This window comes from Tenrec ecaudatus, chromosome 10 (genome assembly GCF_050624435.1).
Source record: "Tenrec ecaudatus isolate mTenEca1 chromosome 10, mTenEca1.hap1, whole genome shotgun sequence".
Lineage (NCBI taxonomy): Eukaryota > Metazoa > Chordata > Mammalia > Afrosoricida > Tenrecidae > Tenrec > Tenrec ecaudatus.
In genome coordinates this window covers 158,843,477-158,865,342 of record NC_134539.1, presented here as the reverse complement: position 1 = coordinate 158,865,342, position 21,866 = coordinate 158,843,477, and the positions used below count along the sequence as shown (strand labels likewise).

The following is a 21,866-nucleotide window of genomic DNA, read 5'->3' as shown; positions in this document are numbered from 1 at the left end:
CTTCTTCTGGACATTTTTTAGACACGAAAACAAAGCATATGTGGTCTTCTGTGAATGGCTTCTTTCAGTTTGTACCATGTTTTCAAGAGTAACAATTATCAGTACTCTGCTCTTTAAGACTTTGCCTAATATCCCGATGTATGGGGATAGTGTCATTTGTTTATTGCTTTGGCAGCTGATGGACATTTGGGTTGTTTCTAGTTTTTGATCACTGCACACAATGTCACTGTGAACCTCTGCATGAACATTTTTGGGTAAACATATACGTTCTCATTTCTTTGAGATGCATTCTGAGTATAATTGTTGGGTCATGTAGTAAAGAACCCTGGTGACACTACCGGGTAAATCATAGACTGCTAACCACAAGGTCAGCAGTTCAAACCCACCAACTGCTCTGGGGGAGAAAGATGGGTCTGTCTGCTCCTCTATCCAGACTTACAGCCTTGGAAACCCTGTATGGGGCCATGAGGAGTCAGAACTTACCTAATGGCGGTAGACTCTGGGAGTAGGTGTAGTAACTCTGTGTTTAACGTTTGGGGGACAGTCAAGATGTTTTCTACCATGTTACTCCATTTAACATTCTTACCAACAATATGAAGAACCCCCAAACCAAACCCACTGCCATCGAGTTGATTCCAACTCACAGTGACTCTGCATAGTGTTTCTGAAGCTGCAACTCCTTATGGAAGCAGAGAGCATCCTCTTTCTCCGTGGAGAGGCTGGTGACTTTGAACTGCCCATCTTGGGTTAGTAATCCAGCGCCTCCCCGACAGTGCCACCAGAGCTCTCAGTATGGAGGGGCTTCAAGGGTCCATGGGAAAATTCCATCATCTTTTAATTTAGTTTTTCATGAATTTTTTAAGCCTCATCACACAGGAGAGTTATTTGGGTCTTTTGATACTACTGTAAATGATATCATTAAAATTTACAGATAAAGGAATTAATTTTCTCAATCCCATATCCCCAAACTTCTGAATTCACTTTTAATTCTAGTATTTCTTTGTAGATGATTTTGGTTTGCATTTACACTCAGTAATTTCCATTGTGATTAATGATGGTGCCATTTCCCTCTCCTTCCAAACCCTGAATGTTTTAGTTATTTTTCAAATCTTGCTGGCTGGCGTCTGCAGGATGCTGTTCCCTAGAGGTTATGTTGGTCAGTGTTCTTGTCTCCTCCCCAGGCTCGGGGAGAGCATCTGGACCTTCCACCAGGGCCGGCGCTGTCTGTTGTGGACTGCCTTCCAGATCCGTCATCATATGAGTTCCCCTCCAGGAGCCGGCTGTGCTTCACATCCCTCAAAACAGAGCAGGAGTGCTGAGACCTGTGGGTTTTGCTCCTCTTGGGCATCCCTTCCAGGGACCTGTGTAGGCCGCAGTCCCTCTCCTCCAGCAGCAGCGCTAGTCTCTGCAACCAGGTTGAAGCTCTGCAGTGCCGGCTGCGTATGTGTCTGCAGGTTCAGAAGAGGTTAACACTGGATATTTTCCCATTTGTAGCTTCTCTTTCCACATTCTTGTCAAATTTATATCTGAATCAAAGCTTTGGAGGTCTTAGATTTTTAAGACGTCCAAGTGATCATGTCTTTCTTTTATCACTTGAACTTTTGGTGTCATAGCCAGGAATTCCTTTCCTAATCCAAGATTTGCTCATAAATAACTTCCAAGAGTTTTATAGTTCTTACCCATAGGCCTATTTTGAGTTAATTTTTGTGTGTGGTGTGAGGCCACAGTCTGCGTTCATCTGTCTGCATGTAACTAGTGAGTTGCCCCAGCACTGTGTGTTGAAAGACTGTCCTTTCTCCACTGAATTGCCTTGGCACCACCATCAAAATCAGTTGACAGTGGCTGTAAGTGCTTATTTCTCTGTTGTTAACTGTTTTTTTTAACGTATGTATTTATCTTTATGCCACTCCTGTAACTCTTTAGTTTTGAAATCAACAAGTGTAAGTAATTATTTCAAATTGCTGTGTGGTTGGGTGCCATCCAGTTGCTTCTAGCTCTTGTCAACCATGTGTCCACCAGAAGGAAACAAAGGAAACACTGTCTGGCCCTGTGCCATCCTCTTGTGATTGTCAGCACAGTTACTGCCACCAAACCCGTACTTCCCAACGACGGGTCTTCCCCTCTGTTTTCCACGCATGCATTCCACTTACTAAGAATTATCAGTGCATCTTGATTGCACATTTGATCAATTTCAGACTGAAGACATTGGTAGAATTCTTCAACTTCTTTAGTGGTTGGTGTGGAAATTTGAATAATCATTGTAATATCTGGACTTTCTTATAAACATTGATATTATCACAGAAAGCATTTTACTTTAGGACATCTTGAAATGTTCCTTTTGAGGATGAATGTGTGCCATTCCTCTTGAATTTGACATTCCAGAATAGTAAGTCATAGGACTTCCTGATTCATAACGGCCAATGTCCATTTCAACTCACCAATGCCTCAGTGTAGATCTCTGTGCATTCCATTTCATTTTTAATGACTTCCAACTTTTGTAAATCCATACTTTGTACATTCCAGGTTGCAGTTATTAATTGATGTTTGCTGCTGTTTCTTGTCATTTTGAGTCATGCTCCATCAGCTAATGACGACCCCCAAAGCATTACTCCATCTATGTCATTAAGGTTGACTCTCCTTTTAGGAGATAGCTCGTCCTCAGTTGAAATTTGAGTGCCTTCTCACCTAAGACTCACTGTATCTGACAATGTTACACTGTTCTTTTTAAGGTTCTCAGTGACTGAAATCCCTCTAATGTGGACAACCTTTTCCTTCATAGTCTGGAAACTCTGCTGAAACCTATTCACCTTGGGTGACCCTGCTTACATTAAAAATACTGGTGACCCAGCTTCCAGCATCACAGTAGTATGCAAGCCAACACAGTATGACAAACTTGACAGACAGGTGGTATATTTCCCATTAACCTATACATATTCACTCTGATCCCCAGTGCCCTCCTAGGCTAGGTTCTCTAGGAGAACAAAATCAGTGAAGTACGTGCGTGCATGTGTGTGTGTATACATACATACATGTAGATGCATCTAAAGACACTTACTTCAACGACATGGCTTACATAGTTTTGTAGGCTGGTAAATCCCAAATCCATGGGTCAGATGTTAGGCTGGAGACTTCCCCTGACTCATGTACTTGCACGGGCTGATGGAATTAAACTCGGCAGGTCAGATGACAGGCTGCTGGTTCAAGTCTCAAGAACTGGAGATCAGAGGATGGCAAGCTGGTGTAGGATTGAGAGAGAGTGAGCTTTGCTGGACCATAAATATATGAGAGGGCTTAAAAAGTTCATGGATGGTCTGTCTAAATAAGATAGGCTAGATGAACAATTTGGAGGAGAAAACAACGGGACCGACAGCTCCCAGGGGACATGGAAGAGGGGGAGGAAGTGTTGTTAACAAACCCAGGGACAAGGGAGCAACAAGTGATAAAAATCGGTAGTGAGGAGGGTGTAGGAGGCTTGGTAGGGCATGATCAAGGGTAATGTAACTGAGAGGAATTACTAAAACCCACATGAAGGCTGAGCGTGATAGTGGGACAAGAGGGAAGTAAAAGGAAATAGAGGAAAGAGCTAGGAGGAAAGGGCATTAATAGAGGTCTAAATAAAGGCATGTATATATGTAAATATATTTAGATATGAGGGTGGGGAAATAGATTTATGTGCATATATTTATAGGTTTAGTATTAAGGTAGCAGATGGAGATTGGGCCTCTACTGAAGTACTCCCTCCATGCAAGAATACTTAATTCTATTAAACTAGCATTCCATGATGCTCACTTTCCTGACACAGTCACTGAAGACAAATGGGTGCATAAGCAAATGTGAAGAAAACTGATGGTGCCCGGCTATCAAAAGAGATAGCGTCTGGGGTCTTAAAGCCTTGAAGGTAAACAGGCAGCCATCTAGCTGAGAAGCAACAAAGCCCTCATGGGAGAAGCACACTAGCCTGTGTGATCACGAGGTGTCAAAGGGATCAGTTATGAGGCATCAAAGAACAAAAAATCATATCATTGTGAATGAGGGGGAGAGCAGAGTGGTGACCCAAAGCCCAATTGTAGGCAACTGGACTTCCCCTTACAGAAGGGCCGTGGGGAAGAGACGAGCCAGCCAGGGTGCAGTGTAGCAACGATGGAACATAAAACTTTCCGCTAGTTCCTAAAAGCTTCTTCCCCGACATCTCCCCCACTGTCGTGATCTCAATTCTACCTTACAAGTCTGGCTAGACCAGAGGATGTACACTGGTACAGATAGGAACTGGAAACACAGGGAATCCAGGACAGATGATTCCTTCAGGACCAGTGGTGAGAGTGGCGATACCAGGAGGGTTGAGGGAGGGTTGAATGGAAGAGGGGAACCGATTACAGGGATCTACATATAACCTCCCTTGGGGATGGAGAGCAGAAGGGTGGGTGGAGGGAGACATCAGACAGTGTAAGATATGACAAAATAATAATTTATAAATTATCAAGGGTTCAGGAGGGAGGGGGAAAATGAGGAGGTGATGCCAAGGGCTGAAGTGGAGAGCAAATGTTTTGAGAATGATGAGGGCAGGAAATGAGCAGATGTGCTTTACACAATTGATGTATGGATGGATTGTGATGAGAGTTGTATGATCCCCCAATAAAACGATGGAAAAAAGTTCATGGACAAATTAAATTATAAAATAATGGACTTTTTCCTTGAACTTTTTGAAGCGCCTTCATATATTGAATATAAACCACAACACCGAGGAACCCCCCCCCCCCACCTCCTTGCAATTGATTGACTGCTCACATCAGATTACAAAATGGGAGATGATTAGATTATGTCTGCCAGATCAGTGAGGGTCATGCAGAGTTGACACATAACCCCAACCCTCACACTCCTACCCACTTTTAGGCCATGTGTCTGAGGGCTCCTCCCTCCCGCTCTCCCAACTCTGTCTCAGAAGTTACCCAACTCTAAGCTCCTTTTGTTTAACGCTGATTATGTGGGGGGAGGGGGGAGTAGCCTTTTTCTGTGCAATGTTTTTATGGTCAGAAAGGAAACTTTCATCTTGAATGAATGTTGTTTTTATAATGTATCAAAGTTCTTTTCCCTGGGTTGCCAAGAATATTACTTAGCTGGTTATCGCTGTGGAATCTGAACCAGCCTGTGGGCCTTGTGCACTTTAGGGCTGAAAAATACTGAGGTTTTGGAACCTACCCTCATGCTGTGAGAGAAGACTAGCTTCAGATAGCCCTCGGGATGCAGACTTAGTACTTTTTAGTTCATGCTCAATAACCCTTTGTGTAGATCCTTTTCGCTCCTCTCTGTTGCTTTTGCAAATACCAGCTGACTTTTGTTAAAACCAACTCTTGGTATGTGGCACCAGCTGTGAGTATTGTGGAACTCAACCAGAGCAGAAGGGGAGGCTTGTGGGGGCAGGCTGAGAGGTCTGGGGACCTGCCTCCCCACCCCCACCCCCAGGAGAAACACATCTGGGCTCGTTATGAAAATATCACTTCACTTTTCATGTGTAATAAAGACCTTTTCATTCTCTCATTTTTCGGCAAGTTTTTTCCTCCTCCAACATGGTCTTGGGAGAACACGGGCCTGATTTATGGTCCTCAGAGTCACTGTGCCCCGCGCGGCTTTGGGTACCTGCTACGCTCTTCATGTTGGCACGGAGGTCTTGCTCCTTGCATACATACCGTCCTGGCGCTTCTCTGCTCAGGACTCGATTTGTGTTTACAGGTGTGGTCCAGTGCTGATCTCAGCAGGGAGGTGGTGCGCATAGAGTGAGTGTTCATCAGCCATCTGAGGGGTTTCGGAGACCATTCCTCTCTGCAGGGTGCTTGTTCTGGGAAGGCTCACAGGAGCCTCACAAGCACACCAGGACCTCTTAAGGGCCCAGGGTCACCTCAGCCAGAGGGTGGTGGTATGGCCGATTCTCCCAGCCCCTGGCTCTGCTGTGTACAGTGTCTGTCACAGTCTTGTGCTCATTGTTCAACAGGGACTGGCACTTACAGTCGGGAAACCCTTAGCCCTGACCACACACCTGCCTCCGGAGGGCGCAGCTTTCTTCTCTCTCCTCTGCTGATGGTGTCCTGGGGCCAGCTTGGCCAACCAGGCATGTGCTCTCTCTGTCCCTCACATGCTTGCTGCCCTTGGACTTGATAAGATTTCACACTGAAGTAGCTTTCCCTGTGGACTTGGCTCTAGATGGAGCTAGGGACCTGGGTCCCCTGCTGTCTTCACGTGACATGAGCCAGTCTTCTGTCTATTTCATACCTTTTTTGCTTTTTATTTATTTGTTTTTGCATTTCATACTTTTGATGCCATTTATTGTAAAGCTTTTTAAACTTTTGTTTTAACCTATTTTTTGCTGGCATACATATCTAGTTTTAGCGGTTTGCTTTTTATTGGTTAACCTTGTTAAACGTGTTTGTTAAGTCTTGTCACTTATCTGCAGAGCCTCTGCACTCTGCACCATGTAGCATCTTTCTTCCTGTGCTCCCAGCTTTTGACCTGTGCTTGGGACAGGCGCAGCACTGGGTGGGTTGTGGCAGGTGTGCCCTCTCCCCACTGCTAGGCTCACAAGGGGAGATGCCTACCCTGTGCTGTATTGAATTCTGTCTTCAAGTGTCCTGTGGATACCTCTTATTTAGACCCAGAATGTCCTTTCTATTTCTAATTTTCTAATAGATACTATCAAGGATATATATATATATATATATATATATATGGATATATATATATGAAAAATGCATGGCTGGGTCTAGTTAGTCTGGGATTTTTGCATCCGTATTCATGAGATTGACTGTGAGGCCCGTTAGTTTGTTTGTTTTTTTTTATCTTAGAGTACATTGCATTGGTTGAATCAGCTGCACAGGACCTCTTTCCAGTATTGAAAAGCAAGGATGTTACATTAAGGATCAAGGTTCATCTGACCCAAACCATGAATTTTTATTCGCCTTAGAAGCATGTGAAAGTTGGACATTGAATAAGGAAGACTGAAGAAAAATCTATGCATTTAGATTATGGTGCTGGCCAAGAAGATTGAAGGTACCCTGGACTGCCAAAGAACCAGCAAATCTGTTCTGGAAAAAGTACGGTCAGAGCGCTCCTTAAAGACAAGGCTGGTGAGCTTCATCTCCCATACTTTGGACGGACGTGTTATCAGGGGAAGCCAGTCCCTGGGGACGGATATGATGCTAGGTGAAGTGGAGGGATCCCAGAAAGAGAGGAAGGACCGTGACCAGATGGATGGACACCCTGGCTGCAACAGGCTCACACAGAAGGTGTGAGAGCAGAGCAGCACTGGCGGCGCTTCACTCTGCTGTGCGTAGGTCGCTGTGCGTTGGAACTGATTTGATGGCCCCTGACAGCAACAGTGATGTCGTTCGAAGTACCTCCTCCTTCCCAGTTTGGTTCCCTTTTCCGCACCTACAGATCGATTATTTAGGTGTACATTTTTACATTTCCAGTCATACTGGGATTTTCTATTTTTTCTTTGGTTGCTACTTGCTAGTAATGGTAGAAAGTACTTACTCTCTACTTGCACGGTCAGCAGACCGTCCTCTGGCTGCCTTGCTCTCTGGAGAGCTGATGCCGCTCGGTGCCGCTGTGGACGGGCCCAGTGGCTAGCCTGGGAGTGTTTGTGAAGAATCGGGTCTCCAGGGGCAGTGTTACTTCACACGCACACGCTCTCGGGCCAGCCTCTCCTTGCGCCGTTCCTCCATCAAGGGGAGTTCTTTTGTCTGTTTTTCTGACCGAGAGACTGTCTTTCAGACACTCCCATGGTGGGAACTCCTTCCAGTTTGTTTCCTGACCCCGGAGGGGTACTGACAAACCTCACAGTCCCCCATGTTCCTCACACTTCTGACTTCCTACCATTGCGCAGTTGTCTGTCTGTCCACATGGGTATCCCTGTGTGTCCTGCTCTGCTCTAAACAGTTGCTAGGGTGGCACCAGGCCTTTTGGGGGCTGGCATATGCGCCTTTGCTGAAGAGGCAAAGGGAACCTAGAAGCTAGCCGGCGAGCGAGTCACTGACGCCATGAGCATAAAGCTGTGCTGTTTCCCACAGGATGACGTGATGATGCCACAGCGGGTGAGGCTGCAACACGAAGCTGCCGCTCATCACCCCAGATGTGTAAGTATCAGCCCCTCCTTCCCTTCCACCTCCCCCCCCCCCCCAACGGCCCATACTCCATGGTGGCAGCACCAGCATCCTCTCCAGCTGAACCTGCAGAGCACAAGTGACCGTCCTGTTGTGCCAGTGGGTGGCAAGTGCTACTTTTAAAATGGTGCAAAGGATTAACTCTTGTTCTTTTTAAGTCAGTGACCCACCGTAGGTATGGAGCAGGGTCAGCAGTAGGCTCCCGCACATCATGACCCACACTGTTAGGACATTCCTTGGGCACCAATGGAGCCAGGTGTCCTGGGCCTCTCCCCAAGACCCTGAGTGCTGGTGCCTGCTGAACAGTGATCTCTTGGTGGCCCCCTAGGGAAGGAGGCACTGCTGTCTACCTCGCTGACTCTGTTGGAGGCTGAGGGGTTGGTGACTGCCTCAGTCATAGGGTGCAGGAGGATCTACAGCACGCACCAAGTGTGCTATGCCAGTCCTGTTGGCTGCTCATTCACACAGGGGCGGCCTTACCACAAGGGAGCTGCCCTGCTCTGGCCCTGGTATTACTGGGCCCTGGGGTCACCTGGCCCCCACTGCGGTTTGGCTGTGCCCTAGCCCTGGCATGACCATGACCCTTGGTATGTTGGGGCCCTGGTGTGAGCTGGCCCTAGTGTAACCATGCCCCTGTTGTGATGAGGCCCTAGTATGAGTTGGACTTGATGCGACCTGGCCTTGTAGACCATCATTGTATTATCTGGTTACCCCCGAAGGCTGCAGAGAGCACTGGCAATGTCCCTCAGGCATGTGGGCAGGGGAGACAGGTGTCCAGGCTGATTTGACCTGATTCCTCTGTTGGGAAGACACATGGGGGGGGGGGCCTCTGAGCAGGCAGGCTTCTGTGCACTCTGTCCCTGAGACCACACAGGAGACAGACAGGGCCTCTGGGCATGTCTTCCCTGCCACGGGTGTCAGCTCGATAAGAATGGAGGGACACTAGATTCTCCCAGATCTAAACTGTGACATTCAAGTTAATTGCTTTAACAAGTTCACTTTGCTTTTGCTTGCTACTCCTACTGGCCCGTATTCTGTGAATCCTGTGTGATTAATTCTCCTGCCCGTGAGGGAGGGTGGCCCAGACAGTCTACAGAGTAGTTTTCTGAAGAGTCTGGTACCAAGATGATGGAGGGGCAAGGGGTTTTCAGAGCTGCTCTGGTTAAGCTTCTTCCTTCTTGCAGGTTGTGGTTAGGGTGGGGGTGGAGTTAGAGCTTATCACTCACAGAGCTTCTTCCAGCTGTTTCCACAGCACAGGTGCATGGGTGTGATGTCTGGGACCCATAGAGAAGCTGGAAAGTCCCACTTGTTTCCATCATAGCTGGAGAACTGTGATTTACATTTTAATAAAGTTGTCCCGGTCACACCTCTTCTTGTTAACCTTGTCATTAAATTCACCCACTCTTCCATGTCACTACTCAGGGAAGAAGGAGCCTGGCTTCCTTGTTGGCCACAAACAGAATTCACCCATGGACTTCCCGAAGCCCCTTCACATGGGTCTCTCACACGCTGCACCCGTGGGGCTGTGGGAACAGCCTTGCTTTGCAGGCGTCGTTACTGTGTTGCTGGGTTTTTGTTTGAATCCTGGTCTTCCAGACCCTTAATTTGCAGTTAGTAGTTGCATCAGTTGTACTTTGTCTTTTGCTCTGGGTCCCTGCAGAATGAAGTGAATGCTAAGAGTGTGCTTGGACGTGGTCATTATCGTTACGAGGACATTTGGAATAAAACCACACAAGGGTGCAGGACCCGATGGCAGCCGCCCACAGGAACCCTGAATAACTCCTGAAAGTGCAAGTCAGAGCAGAGGCTAGTTCTAGAAGGGCAGTTGGACAGAGTCAATGGACCCTTTGTGGGTGATAGTGTTTGGTGGTCCCTGAGGCTTAAGGGGCCCCCGTGAGGTCCCAGACAGATGCCGTGATCAATGATGGGCTGTTAAGGTGAAGAGCAGGATGGAAAGGGTGACCTGGTCTTCTTGGTCCATCAGACAGGAAGGGGTGGGAGAGCTACATGGGGACTCCCCTCGGCCTCTCACAGGCCAACAGATGGACACTTCAGAGCCCAGCACACTCCTGCCAGCCGGGCCTCCCGATGCCCCGAAGTCCAGCTTCACCTTCCACTCTCTCCTGTCGTGAATGCCAATATGCTCCTGTGTTCGTTGCATCTTCGAACAAGAGCATGGGTGTTTGAGAGGAAGGGACCAGCTGTTACCGTCACCTTAGGGAGTTGCTCTGGCAGAGAGAGTGTTGCCAAGGCCACCTGGGTGGGACACGAGCTGGGGTCAGCTTATTGACAACTGTAAGAATGCCCCTGACAGACTGTTGTAAGTGTGTCCAGTGCAGGGCCGGAGGAGACCTCGGCGTACTCTAAAGAGCGTGCTGTCCCAGCCTGGATGTAGCCCCCAAACAGCTGTGCTGGGGAATAGAATGACGGACAAGTCTACTAGACTTCAGAGTCTTTGAAATTTTGAGTTTGGGAAACAAAAGAAATGTGAAGGGGCAAGATCACTGCTGTGAAATCGACGGAGTAAAGCTTTCATTTTAGGCTGCTAACTGCAAGGTTTAAGGTTCGAATCCCCTTGCTCAGGACAAAGATGAGGCGGTCAGGGGCCTGGCCTCGGTTCAGGCGTTTGGGTACAGAGGGAGCCCTCTGGTCACCATGGTGTCTGGGATACTTTCTGAAGCAGAGGATTTAGGCACAAATTGCTTGTGTTACCCTCACGTTCTTTTTGCAAGCCAGTGTAGACAGGACAGCTGGCTGTGGTGGCACCCTGCTTACATGGCTAACTGGAAAGGGTTTGAACTCCCCCAGGCTTCCTCAGGAGGAAGGGCTGGCGATTTGCCTTCCTAAAGATTGTGGTTGTTGAGCACTGTCCACTTGATTCCAACTCAGAGTGACCCCACATGATTCGACTCTGCCCCAGAAAGGTTCCCTGTGGGGCAGCTCTCCCCTGCTGCAGGGGCCTCAGTGAGATGGGCCGCCCCGCAGACTGGCAAGGCCGGAAGAGAAGCGGTTACAACAATAGGCGTTAGGCAGGCCAGCCATTAGCAAACCTGTTCCTGAGCAGAGTCCTGGCCCAACAGGAAAACAATTCAAGAGTCACTTGATTTTTTAGTGGGTCTTTTCTGTAGAGATGTCTAGAATGTCCCACCGGCCTGTTTCATGGCTGCTTGGCTCCTTAAGGACAACGCTGCTATCTGACGGCTTTCAGAGTTTTCTGGCTGTCAGCAGCTGTATGTGTTAAGCCGTGGTTTTCTCGGGATCTATCTTGCTCGAGGCACACAGCATTTCCTGATAGCTTTATTTGTTTTGGAAAATTCTCCCACCATTGCTTTCTGCCACATTCATGCTTCTCTCTCCCTCTGCTGCAGCCCCTGCTTCCCCTGGGACTCTAGTGTCCCTCAGCATTGCTGCTGACCCTGTGCTCTCTTCTGCCTTCGCCCTCGGCTCCTGTGGAAGGTTTCCTACCACCCTCCACCCCCACCCCACCCCCAGCCCTTCAGCTACATCTATTCCTCTGCTAAAATACTGTAGGAAGTTCTTAGGTTCAGCAATTATACTTTTCAGTTCTTGAATTTCTCCTTTGTTTTAAAGGAGCTTGGGGCTTTATTGATGTATAATTGGCATGCAGTGAATGGCAGAGTGTTCAGTTTAGTAACTTTTGATGCCTGGATTCCCCTGTGACACTGCCATCACAGTCAAGCTATTGACTCTTGATCGCCCCCCACACTTCCTCACATCCCTTTGCCATTCTTCTGCCCCTCTTGCTACCTCACTTCCCCCTCCCCCCGCCCCCCACGCATCCATTGGCCTGCTCGCTGCCACTGTAGACTAGAGTGTATTTTCTGAATGCCACAGACACGGAGCCCGCAGTACTGCTCTGTGTCCCCCTTCTCCCACTCAGGATCATCATTAGTTTAAGATCTACCCAGGTTGAAGCATACCACAGTAGCTTATCACTGCTTATTGCTGGATGGTATTCAATTTTCTGGGTATTTCACAGATTTTTTTATCCATTCACCTATCGGTGGATGTTTTTCAGTTTATGCCTATTACAAGCAAAGCTATTATAAGTTTTTGTGTGGGGAAGCCCTGGATTAGGTGCATGCTTAATTCATCTAGGAAATTGTCAAACTGGTTTACTGTTCTCATTAGCACTGTATGAGTTCTTGTTTCACCTTTTCATCCGTACTTGGTGCAGCCGGTTATCCTTTAGATGCTGTAACGGGGGTGTGTGTAGTGTTGTCGCGGTTCTCATTTCTGTTGTTGTTGTTGTTGGGTCCCATCAAGTCGATTACAACCCGTAGTGACTGTGTATAAACAGCAAAACACTACCTGGTCCTGCGCCTCCTCACTAGCATTCTTGTGTTTGAGCCCATTGTCGCAGCTGTTGTCAGTCCACCTTGGCGAGAGCCTTCCTTTATTTTACCAAACATCATGTCCTTCTCTGGGACTGGTCTCTCCTCACAACATGTCCAAAGCATGTGAGATGAAGTCTCATCTCCTTGTCCCTAAGGAGTATTCTGGCTGTACTTCTTCCGAGACATAGGAGGGGATACCCCCACCCAAAAACCCTGGAATCCCCCCCCCCTCCCAAAGCTATATATTTAAATGTTTTAACAAAACACCCTCAGCACCTTCAAGGTACTCTCTGTTACACTTAACACATTTGTCAAACCTGCGATTGCAATCTTGGAGACATTTTTCAAACTCATCTGTTTGGATGGCTGACAGCACCTCCCTCATTTTTTTCTTCACCTCTTCTACCTCATCACATCGCTGTCCCTTTATGCCCCCCTTCTTTTGCAGAAACAAAGAAATTGCACAGAGCAAGGTCAGGTGAGTAAGGTGCGTGGGACATGAGAAGCATGCTGTATTTTGTCAAAAACTAGCATGCTGAGATGGCTGCGTGAGCAGGTGCACTGTCGTGGTGGCAAAACCAGTCTCCCATCTCCCACAAATCGGGCCTTTTTTGTTGCACACTGTTATGCTATCTCTTCAGAACCTCTAAATAGGAAGCTTGACTAACAGTCTGACCTGGTGGAAAGAACTCCAAATGCCCTACGAGTCAACATTTTCATCTGTTCAGGAAGTTGATGGACTTCCAGAATGAGATTTGTCATCAATCGACATTTTACCTTTTTAAAAAGAGAAAACCACTCATATACTTGAGGTTTTTCCCATAGCGCTACCATTGTAAGCTGTGTTCAACATCACAACAGTTTCTGCTGCATTTCTCTTGAGCAGAAAATAAAATCCCACAGCCTCACGCTGCTGTTCTCTTAAATCAGCCATCACAAAAAATGAGGTTCTAGTGAAACTGCTTTTATGAAAAAATGAACTGTGACCAGAGAGAACCTTCCCAGGTGACGCCCCACTGCGTGCACTAATTCAGTGAGTTGCTTGAGTAGCCCGTCGTATTTGTGTTGGTAATAGCTGCTCTAAGAGAAGTACCTAAGGCAAAGGGAAGAAATGAAGTTGAAGAGCTGAACAGAAAATTTCAAAGGGCAGCACAAGAAGACAAAGTAAAATACTGTAATGAAGTGTACAGTTTCTGTGTACTAATGACTAACATTGAGCACACATGCCCATACATGAATCTTGTTTTATGAACGAGCTGTTCAAATTTTCTAAGTGCTTTTTTTCTTCACGTAGGTTATTTGTTTTCTTATTACTGAGCATTGAGAACATTGTACATATTCTTGATAAGACTCTTTTATCAGATGTATGGCTGAAAATACCTTCTCTCTGTCTGTGACTATATTTTCATTGACCATGCAAAACATTAATAAAAGGAAAGCAGGAGTGGCTTTATTAGTAGTTGATCAAATAGACTTTAGAGCAAAGAAACTTACCCAAGATGGCAAAGGACACTTTTCTGCTGAAAAGTCAGCCCCACCAGAGCCTACATCCAGCTTCATCTCTGCACTGAATGGCAGAGCAGGAAGTACAAAGAGAAACAGTAGTCACCAACGTGCGAAGCAGGCAGGCTCACCCTTATGTTGGAGACTCCAACTCTCAACAGATAGCAAACCAAATAGCAGAAAAGGAAGGAGAGAAGTCAGCTCATTTTAGCAAGTCAGTGTTACTCAACTGCCAAATCAGGCAAAGACCATACAGAGACCATTGTCCCTCATGAGTGCACATGCAAAGTCCTTAACAAAATGCAATCACCAGCACATAAAATAATAGTGTCAGTGCCAGTTCATCCAGCTAAATGAAATACTGCCAGGTCCTGTGCCAGTTTATGAGGAAACCTTTCAGAAGATGGGAGATAGTGGGAAACACCTTGTAAGAACAAAACCTGGCGCTGACATTATACTGACACACAACAGCATACTGATTGGCGAAAGAGTGAATGCTTTTGTCCTGGGACCCGGAACAAGGCTGTCCGCTTTAACCGAGCACACTTCCTGCACAGTGCTGGATGTCAAGCCAGTGGCATAGGGCAAGAAAGGAAATCGCAGTCATGGAGAGGGGGCAGAGCTCAGGAAGTCAGGGCAGGCAGATGGGTTGCTGGGTTGGGCCAGGGGGCTTAGAGGGGAGTGTGCCATTGCTTGGACGAGGTCAGTGCTTCAGTCAAGGTTTGAGGATGGAAGGAAATGGTTAGAAACTAGCGTCAGATCTTGTTTGTGATCTTGTACCAGTGGATGGAAAGAGGAGCACAGAGCAGCTCACAAGGTGGATGTACATGGCTAGTGGCTCAGAGGAGGGGGCTCTACAGGGAGGTGAGTCCAGTTTGTGGGAGAGTGAAAAGCTAGACCAGGCGGTCTTCTGAGCCATCAGCTGTGGGACATAGCTACCTAGAAATGAATGCTTTTCCATGGGACACACCATGATCTGCCAGGAGAGAGAGCAAAGACAGCCAAAATGCTCCTTAGGACAGAGCATGTCGAGACTTGATCTCACACCCTTTGCATATGGTTTCAGGAGGGACTGGTCCCTGGAGAAGGACGTCACTGCTGATAGAGGGCCATGGAAAGGGAGAGAGACGGATAGCAGCGGCTGCACATGGAGCCACGCTGGGAGGGTGGCGCGGGACTAGGCAGTGTTCCGTTCTGTTGCACACAGAACAACTCAAAGCCCCTGACAAGGCTGAATGAGCATGTCACCAGCGAGGCTGTTCCCATTTGCTGCCCCAGAAGCTGTGATGGAGCTTTCTTGGGTCCAGTGAGTTGCCTTCAAAGTAAATCTGACCCTTGTGTTTGCATGAACGTGGACTACTTTACCTGAGTGTGTCGGGGGAAACTGTCGGTACTGTGTTCATGATCCAGCCAAGAGCAGCTGCCACTCATCCTCCACCAAGAGCTCCCTCGGGCCTGGACCCCTACCTGTCCCCAGGTGGTGGGGGGCCCTCCCCTCCTGCACGTGGCAGGAAGTGTCTTCCAACCCCCCAGCCCCCGCCCCTGGCTCAGCAGCACATGCATGTGTCCATGTGGACATCCTCTCAAGCCCTGTGTTTGCCTTACAGATTGTTGGCTGCCAAGTGAGAAGAGAACCCCCTGACTCCACCAAGAGGTATACACGCTGGATCAACCAGCTGTCTGCAGACCAGCTTCTCACCCAGGTGTGTTCCTCCTCCCTGTCTAGTTCTAGTCCCGGTGTCCCCTGGGGCTGAGAGGTCATTTCTGAGCAAGACACTGCCTTGTGCTACATGTGGATATGCTGCTCATCTGGCGTGGCCTCTGGCTGGGAGAGCCCGGGCTGCCTGTGTGGATGTGTGCTTGTCAGGGCTGGCTGCTTTGGACAGCTCAGGCTGCCTCATATGTCACCTGGACGGCTGAGCGGGGTGGGGGTGGGGCGGGACTCTCTTTCTGCCTGTCATCAGGAACCAATAGGGACACCCATCGTGAGACACACTGGTAAGAATGACGGGGTTGCTGTGCTCATTCTGTCTCGCAATCCCCAAATAACCTCAAGTGCCGCCGTGCTTAGTGCTTCTCCGGAACATCTGGAGAACAAAGCCATTGAAACGTTATCCGGCTTCTCCAGCACAACTTGAAGAAGGGTAGGGTTGTTACGATGTTAGAACGTTACTCCCTGGTCTTCTGAGTCTGGACACTTGGGTTGAGGAATCCCCGGCCAAAGCTGGCAGTGGACACAAGGTGGGCACCTCCACATCCCCTTCAGTAGTGCCTGCCACTCGGCACCCTCTGCCCCTCTTCACTGGATCTACCCCCACCCCTCTCCTCTGCCCTCACCTTGCCCCACGCCTTCCCTGCTATAGGCTGGAGCGAGCCCCGGTGGCACAGTGGGTTTCGCGTTGGCCACCATTGGAAAGGTGGATAGTTCAAACCCACCAGTGTTCCACAGGAAGGCCAAGCAGCCTCCTTCCATGTGACATGGCTCTCCTCTGCCCTGTTGGGCTGCTGGGAGCGGCATCGGGACCACAGCGAGGGTGCTATTAGGGCAGTGATGGAGAGAGGCCACTGTGTAGGCTGTGTGCACTGCACCTAGGCTCCTGTGCACTTGGGTGTTGGGTGTGACCTTGATCTGCAGTCCAGTGTGGTTCCATCATCCCCCCTGACCGACTTCAGTGACCGCTGCCCCCCAGCAGTACGGTGATGTCCAAGGCGTCCCTTGTGGTGGTTCCACTTCACATTTCCTTGGGAAATCCAGTTCTCTGCTGCTTCCCTGTCAGCCGCAGGTCTAGGTGGTCGACCACCAGACGCCAGAGTTGATGGGCTGTGCTCCCGGCCTTGCACCTCTCTGTGTTACGTCCGTGTGTCCAATGCTGTGGGCTCCCATCACAGCCATCTGTACGTGGAGGGTCATGCTGTGTTCGTGGCCTTTCAGAGGCCAGAGCTGGGCCTGTGTTTTCCAGAGGATGTTAGCCCCTGCTGACCACCTTGATTTACCTGTGGGGAATCTGGGTGCCGGCAGGGGTCTTTCTGGTGACGTGGTGGTGGGGCCGTACATCACTCAGAGATGGCGGCACTCAGGCAGAGCAGAGTGGCTCTGTGGCCTCCAGGAGCCTGTTCCCTGGGGGCTGGCTGCAGCTACACTGCCAAGTCCTGCATGGACAGCCCGCCCCTACCGTGAGACTGAACCCTGGTGGCCACAAGCCTGTCACAGTCACAGGTCCCCTCATGGACATCAGCCCCTTGCCTGGGAGAGGGCGCTGGAGCGGGGGACTCTGCTTTAACGCAGTCTCAGAATCTCAGCAACCCACCAACCCCTCTCTGCTCTTAGTGGCTGGGGTATTGATGCTGCACTGGGCCAGATATGATGTGAACTGGGGTTCCAGGGTCTCTGACCACTGGGTCAGATCTCATATGAACCAGGGCAAAGGTCATGTGCTCATTGGGTCAGCTCCGATGTGAACCAGGTTGTGCGGCGTCTGTCTGCAGATCTGCCTCCTCCTCTCGTGTTTTGGGGGGGCCCTGGTAGCACAGCGGTTAAACGCTGGGCTGTCGCCAACTAGGGGCTCTGTGGCCGGAAGTCGCAGCAGCTCTGCTCTGTCCTAAAGGTTACTGTGGCGAGGAGCTGGCACAGCGGCATCGCCCATCTCGTCATCTTCCCATTGGCTGGGGTTCCAGCCACCCAACTCAGCCTGCTACATGCATGGACAGAAGGATGCCCAGGGCTCGGTCTTGCTGTCTTTTCAAAGAGGCACATTCTTAGACACACAGCCTTTAAACATAGAATCATTTTCATAACAGAGTCCGGTGGGCCTCGGGAGTGGGTTGGGGGTGGGGCAGAGACGTGGAGAAGTCGTAGAACATTGGTTCTCAACTTCCTGATGCCTGGACCCTTTAATCTAGTTCCTCATGTTGTAGTGACCCCCAAACCATAACATCATTTTTGTTGCTACTTTATAACTGTAATTTTGCTACTGTTAAGAATCAGGAGACCCCTGTGAAAGGGTCGTTCAATGCCCAAAGGGGTCTCAACCCACGGGTTGAGAACCGCTGTCAAAGAAGCTGCTGATTTCCCTGAGCACCCAGCATGGCACCTTCAGGCCCTGTGGACAGGCAGAGCCCCGAGGGAGGAAGGGAAGCAGCGGCAGGAGGCAACTGCTGAGCTGGCATTTCTGCAGTGTTTTTGATTTTCTGGTAGAAATGTGAGTCATGCGGAAACTATGTAACTCAACACTAGGAGCACAATTCAGAATCTGTTTAGATGGAGCAGGCACACTTTCAACCAGGAATACAGTTGCAAGTCAGGGGTCACAGGAACACTTAGTTGTTAATTGTAATAGAAATAATGACCATTCCATACCATACTTGCTCTTCACCACTGCTTGTTGTTAGTAGGGCAGGGTTGCCAAGGTCTGAGGTTCCTGGCGTGAACCGAGGGGACGCGTGCCATGCTTGAATTCGCCTCTGCCGCGCATGTGACCTTCTGTCCCCGTGCACCGACCCAGGCACTGTGTGATGTGAGCTGAGCCTGTTTGTTATTTGGTCTATAGACATTTACAATAGAGTACTATAAAACCTCAAGTTCTGCTAATTCCTGGTCAACCCAAAGGGGAAGTTCTCCATGCTTAGAACAGATGTTAACTCAAACGTGTCCGTTCTTGACAGCATCCTCCCTGAGGGTGTACCCAGGATCCCCCAGAACTGAGAATAATCAGGGTGGGACTGCTTCAGGGCTGTCTGTGGTAGGGGCCTGACTGCTTGAGGATGGGGGCTGGCCCATAGCTAGGTAATAGAATGGTGGAAAGGCATCCTTGGTTGGCCTTGCTTAATACAAGGCTAGGGTACTAGTGGGATTGGGTTTGACTCTGGCCCAGCCCAAGATCCTCCCAGATCACCTGGCCATCCCTCCACCATCTGTTCCTCTTGCTGCCTCCCCTAGGAAGGTTCAGGTTCCTGTGCTTGCCCTTCCTGCAGCCTGGTCCCCACCCACCTCTTTGGGAGCCACTCCTATGACTTGGGGTAGGGATGGGGTGGCACAGGCAGAACTTCACTCTCTTCCTAAAGCCCCACCACTTCTGCGCTGTGTTGTGTGCTGCACCTGGATGTGATGGGCTGTTGCAGTAGCCCACCTGGAGCCTAGCCCAGTGAGTGAGCACACAGGCAGGGCACTGCAGACCTCCTGGGTAGGAGAACCTGGGCGCATTCAGAAAGGATGAATGCACAAGAGCAGGAACTGAAAGACTCTTGGGACTTTCGAGGGCAGTGGGGTGGACACCTGGACCATGAGCAGCATCGAATAAGCAGAGAAAGGGTCGATGTCAGAGAATTCATTTGCTTGAGTCCACGATCATTGCTCAGGAAAGCATCAGCTAGGTCAAACAACAGTTACATTGGGCCAAGCTGCTGCAAAAACCCTCTTTAAAGTATTAAAAGGCAAAGATGTCACTTTGAGAACTAAGGTACACCTTGATATTTCCAGTCACCTCATATGCATGTGAAAGCTAGTGACAATGAATAAAGGACCCAGAAGAATCCTTGATACCCTTGAGTTATGCTGAGGATGAAGAGTACTGAATATACCCAGACTGCAAAAAAACAAACACACCTATCCTGGAGGGGGCAGCATACAGCCAGAAGGCTCCTTAGAAGCGAAGATGGTGATACTTCATCCTCTGGACCTTGGACCTGTTAGCAAGAGAGGCCAGTAATGGGGGAAGGACATCAGACTTGGAGCAGTAGAGGGCCACTGAAAACTCGGGAAGACACAGTGGCTCCAACAGTCAAGGTGTGAGGGCGGTGCAGGACCCAGCAGGGTGTGTCGGTTAGAGCTAACAGGTTGACGCCACAGCTCTTAGAACCTTCTTGAATAGCTGGTTCTGAATTTAGTGTTGAGCCCTGCTTGACCTCCTCGCTACCATAGCCACTCTGTTCTTGAACTTGTGAGCACGATCAGGAGTGGCCAGGAAAGAGGCGAGAAGACACGTGTGACAGACAAGCCACCTTGCCTCCTGGATCATCACAATTTCAATTTCATGGAAAACAGTTGTCATGTATCTCAAGGTCCACTACAAGAGTATCTTCATAACCTCTGACCATATCTGGGTGGTACTTCTATTGAACAATAAAAAGATTATATTTGGAAGAAAAAAACTCAATTTGTAGAAGGTTCTAGTGGGTGAGTACTCACTGGGGTCGCAGATCCCTCCATGACCTGTTGGCCAGTGTCAGGAACTCACTTGCCTCTTTCCAGATGGCCTGTCTTCAGTTTTCTGGTCTGCCTTTCCAGCTCTGTACCTGACTGTCGGCTAAATTGCCAGCATTACCCATCGTTTTGTGTAGAATCCTCCCCGTGTCAGCCCGCAGTGACGTCAGCCCCCACTGTGCCTTGTTCTCGTGGCTAGGGAATCGGTGCTCTCCCTGCTGGTGTCTGGCTCCTGCAGTGGTTGGGTTGAACATATCTGTGCTCCACACAGAGCTTCCTCGGGACTCACAGGGTGTCTTTAGGGAGGGCCCTCTCACAGAACTCCCAGGACTGACCTGCTCTTGGCAGGCCCAGGCCCTCGGGATGATAAGCAGCCTCTCTGTGGGCAGGGCCTCTGGACCCCCCTGAGGTCATCTTCAGTTGGCCTCACCTAGTCAGGGACCTAGGACTTGGCAGGTTGATGGTAGCAGTTCACCAGTGAGGATGCTGGTCAGTGAAGTTCCTTCTACCTTCAGGTTCTGCTGCAGGAAGGTCCCGAGAGGTGACAGGAGTACCCACGGCACTCAGAGTGCTGGCAGACAGTCGTGGAGGCTTTGGGCAGGGACACTGGGGCCTCGTGGGTGTGTATGTCTGTAGTTAGAACCCACTTGGGAATGGGCTATCTTGGTTATGCTGAGAAGATAGGACGAGTGTAGGGTGTGTCTTGAGTGGCAGTCATTCCGTGTCAGGGATGGGGTTGGCCGGATCACGGCCAGCAGTGCTGAGCCCCAGGAGCTCCTCGTCGTCACCCTCCGCCAGGGCCGGGCTGCAGGCCTGCGGATGCAGCTGAGAGCACTGACAGGGTGCAGGGCCTCAGCACTTTCAGGAGGGCATGGTTGGCTTACCGCAATAAGTGATTTACATATGAAAGCATGTGTTTTTTGTTTTTTAAGGGAAAAAATGGCAACATTTAATTGGGGCACAAAGGAAAACAGATGATAGGTTTTCGTGTAAAGGAGGTGACTGACAGAGCCCGAAGCCACCTTGGGTTCCAGTGTTCAGCTGGCCTGGCATGGAAAGGAGCCCATTACCAGTCAAAGGCAAGAAAGAAGCTAAGGAGGGTAGAGAACGTGCCACTCATGCCACCTGCCACACAGTGGGCATTTGGGCAGCTGATGACACCCTGTGGTGAATATTTTTCCTGAAAACTTTGCGTATCTGTATATTTCCTTCCTCTGCTCACCCCTAGGCAGGATTTCTAGAATTTCATATAAATAAAAATGCTATGGATTGAATGTGTTATCAGACGTACATGCCCACTTGGCTGAGACATGGTTCTGTAGCATGGCAGTTAGGTGGTGATGTAATCATGCCCACGATGTGCTCTGCCCTCCCCTGGAGTATGGCGGACGTTGTCTACAGGAGATGAAAGGCGAGAAGTGCGCAGAGGGAGAAGGGGAGCCTACTGTCACCCAGAAAGAAGAGCTGAGTGTGGAGCGGGTCCTTTGAACCCAGGGTCCCTCCGCTGAGAACCTCCAAGACCCAAGGGAAGACTGATGCCAAGACACCTGGAGAGCTCCAAGAGACGCCAAGGCCACAGGTGCCAAAAGAGGAGGAAGAGCCTATCTCAAAGCCACACAGAGAGAAAGCTTCCCATGGAGCTGATGCTCAGAA

General features: G+C 49.4%; 1 protein-coding gene across 2 annotated transcripts in view; it reads left to right on the top strand.

The window, feature by feature from the left end:
* The window catches only part of QTGAL (queuosine-tRNA galactosyltransferase), an 88,529-nt gene that overhangs the window by 28,290 nt on the left and 38,373 nt on the right, over nucleotides 1-21,866 (top strand). For both annotated transcript variants that reach the window (XM_075562441.1, XM_075562440.1), the window contains exons 5-6: nucleotides 8,061-8,126; nucleotides 15,622-15,717. In XM_075562441.1, coding sequence (XP_075418556.1) covers nucleotides 8,061-8,126; nucleotides 15,622-15,717 — 162 coding nt within the window. The remainder of the gene's footprint in view (nucleotides 1-8,060; nucleotides 8,127-15,621; nucleotides 15,718-21,866) is intronic.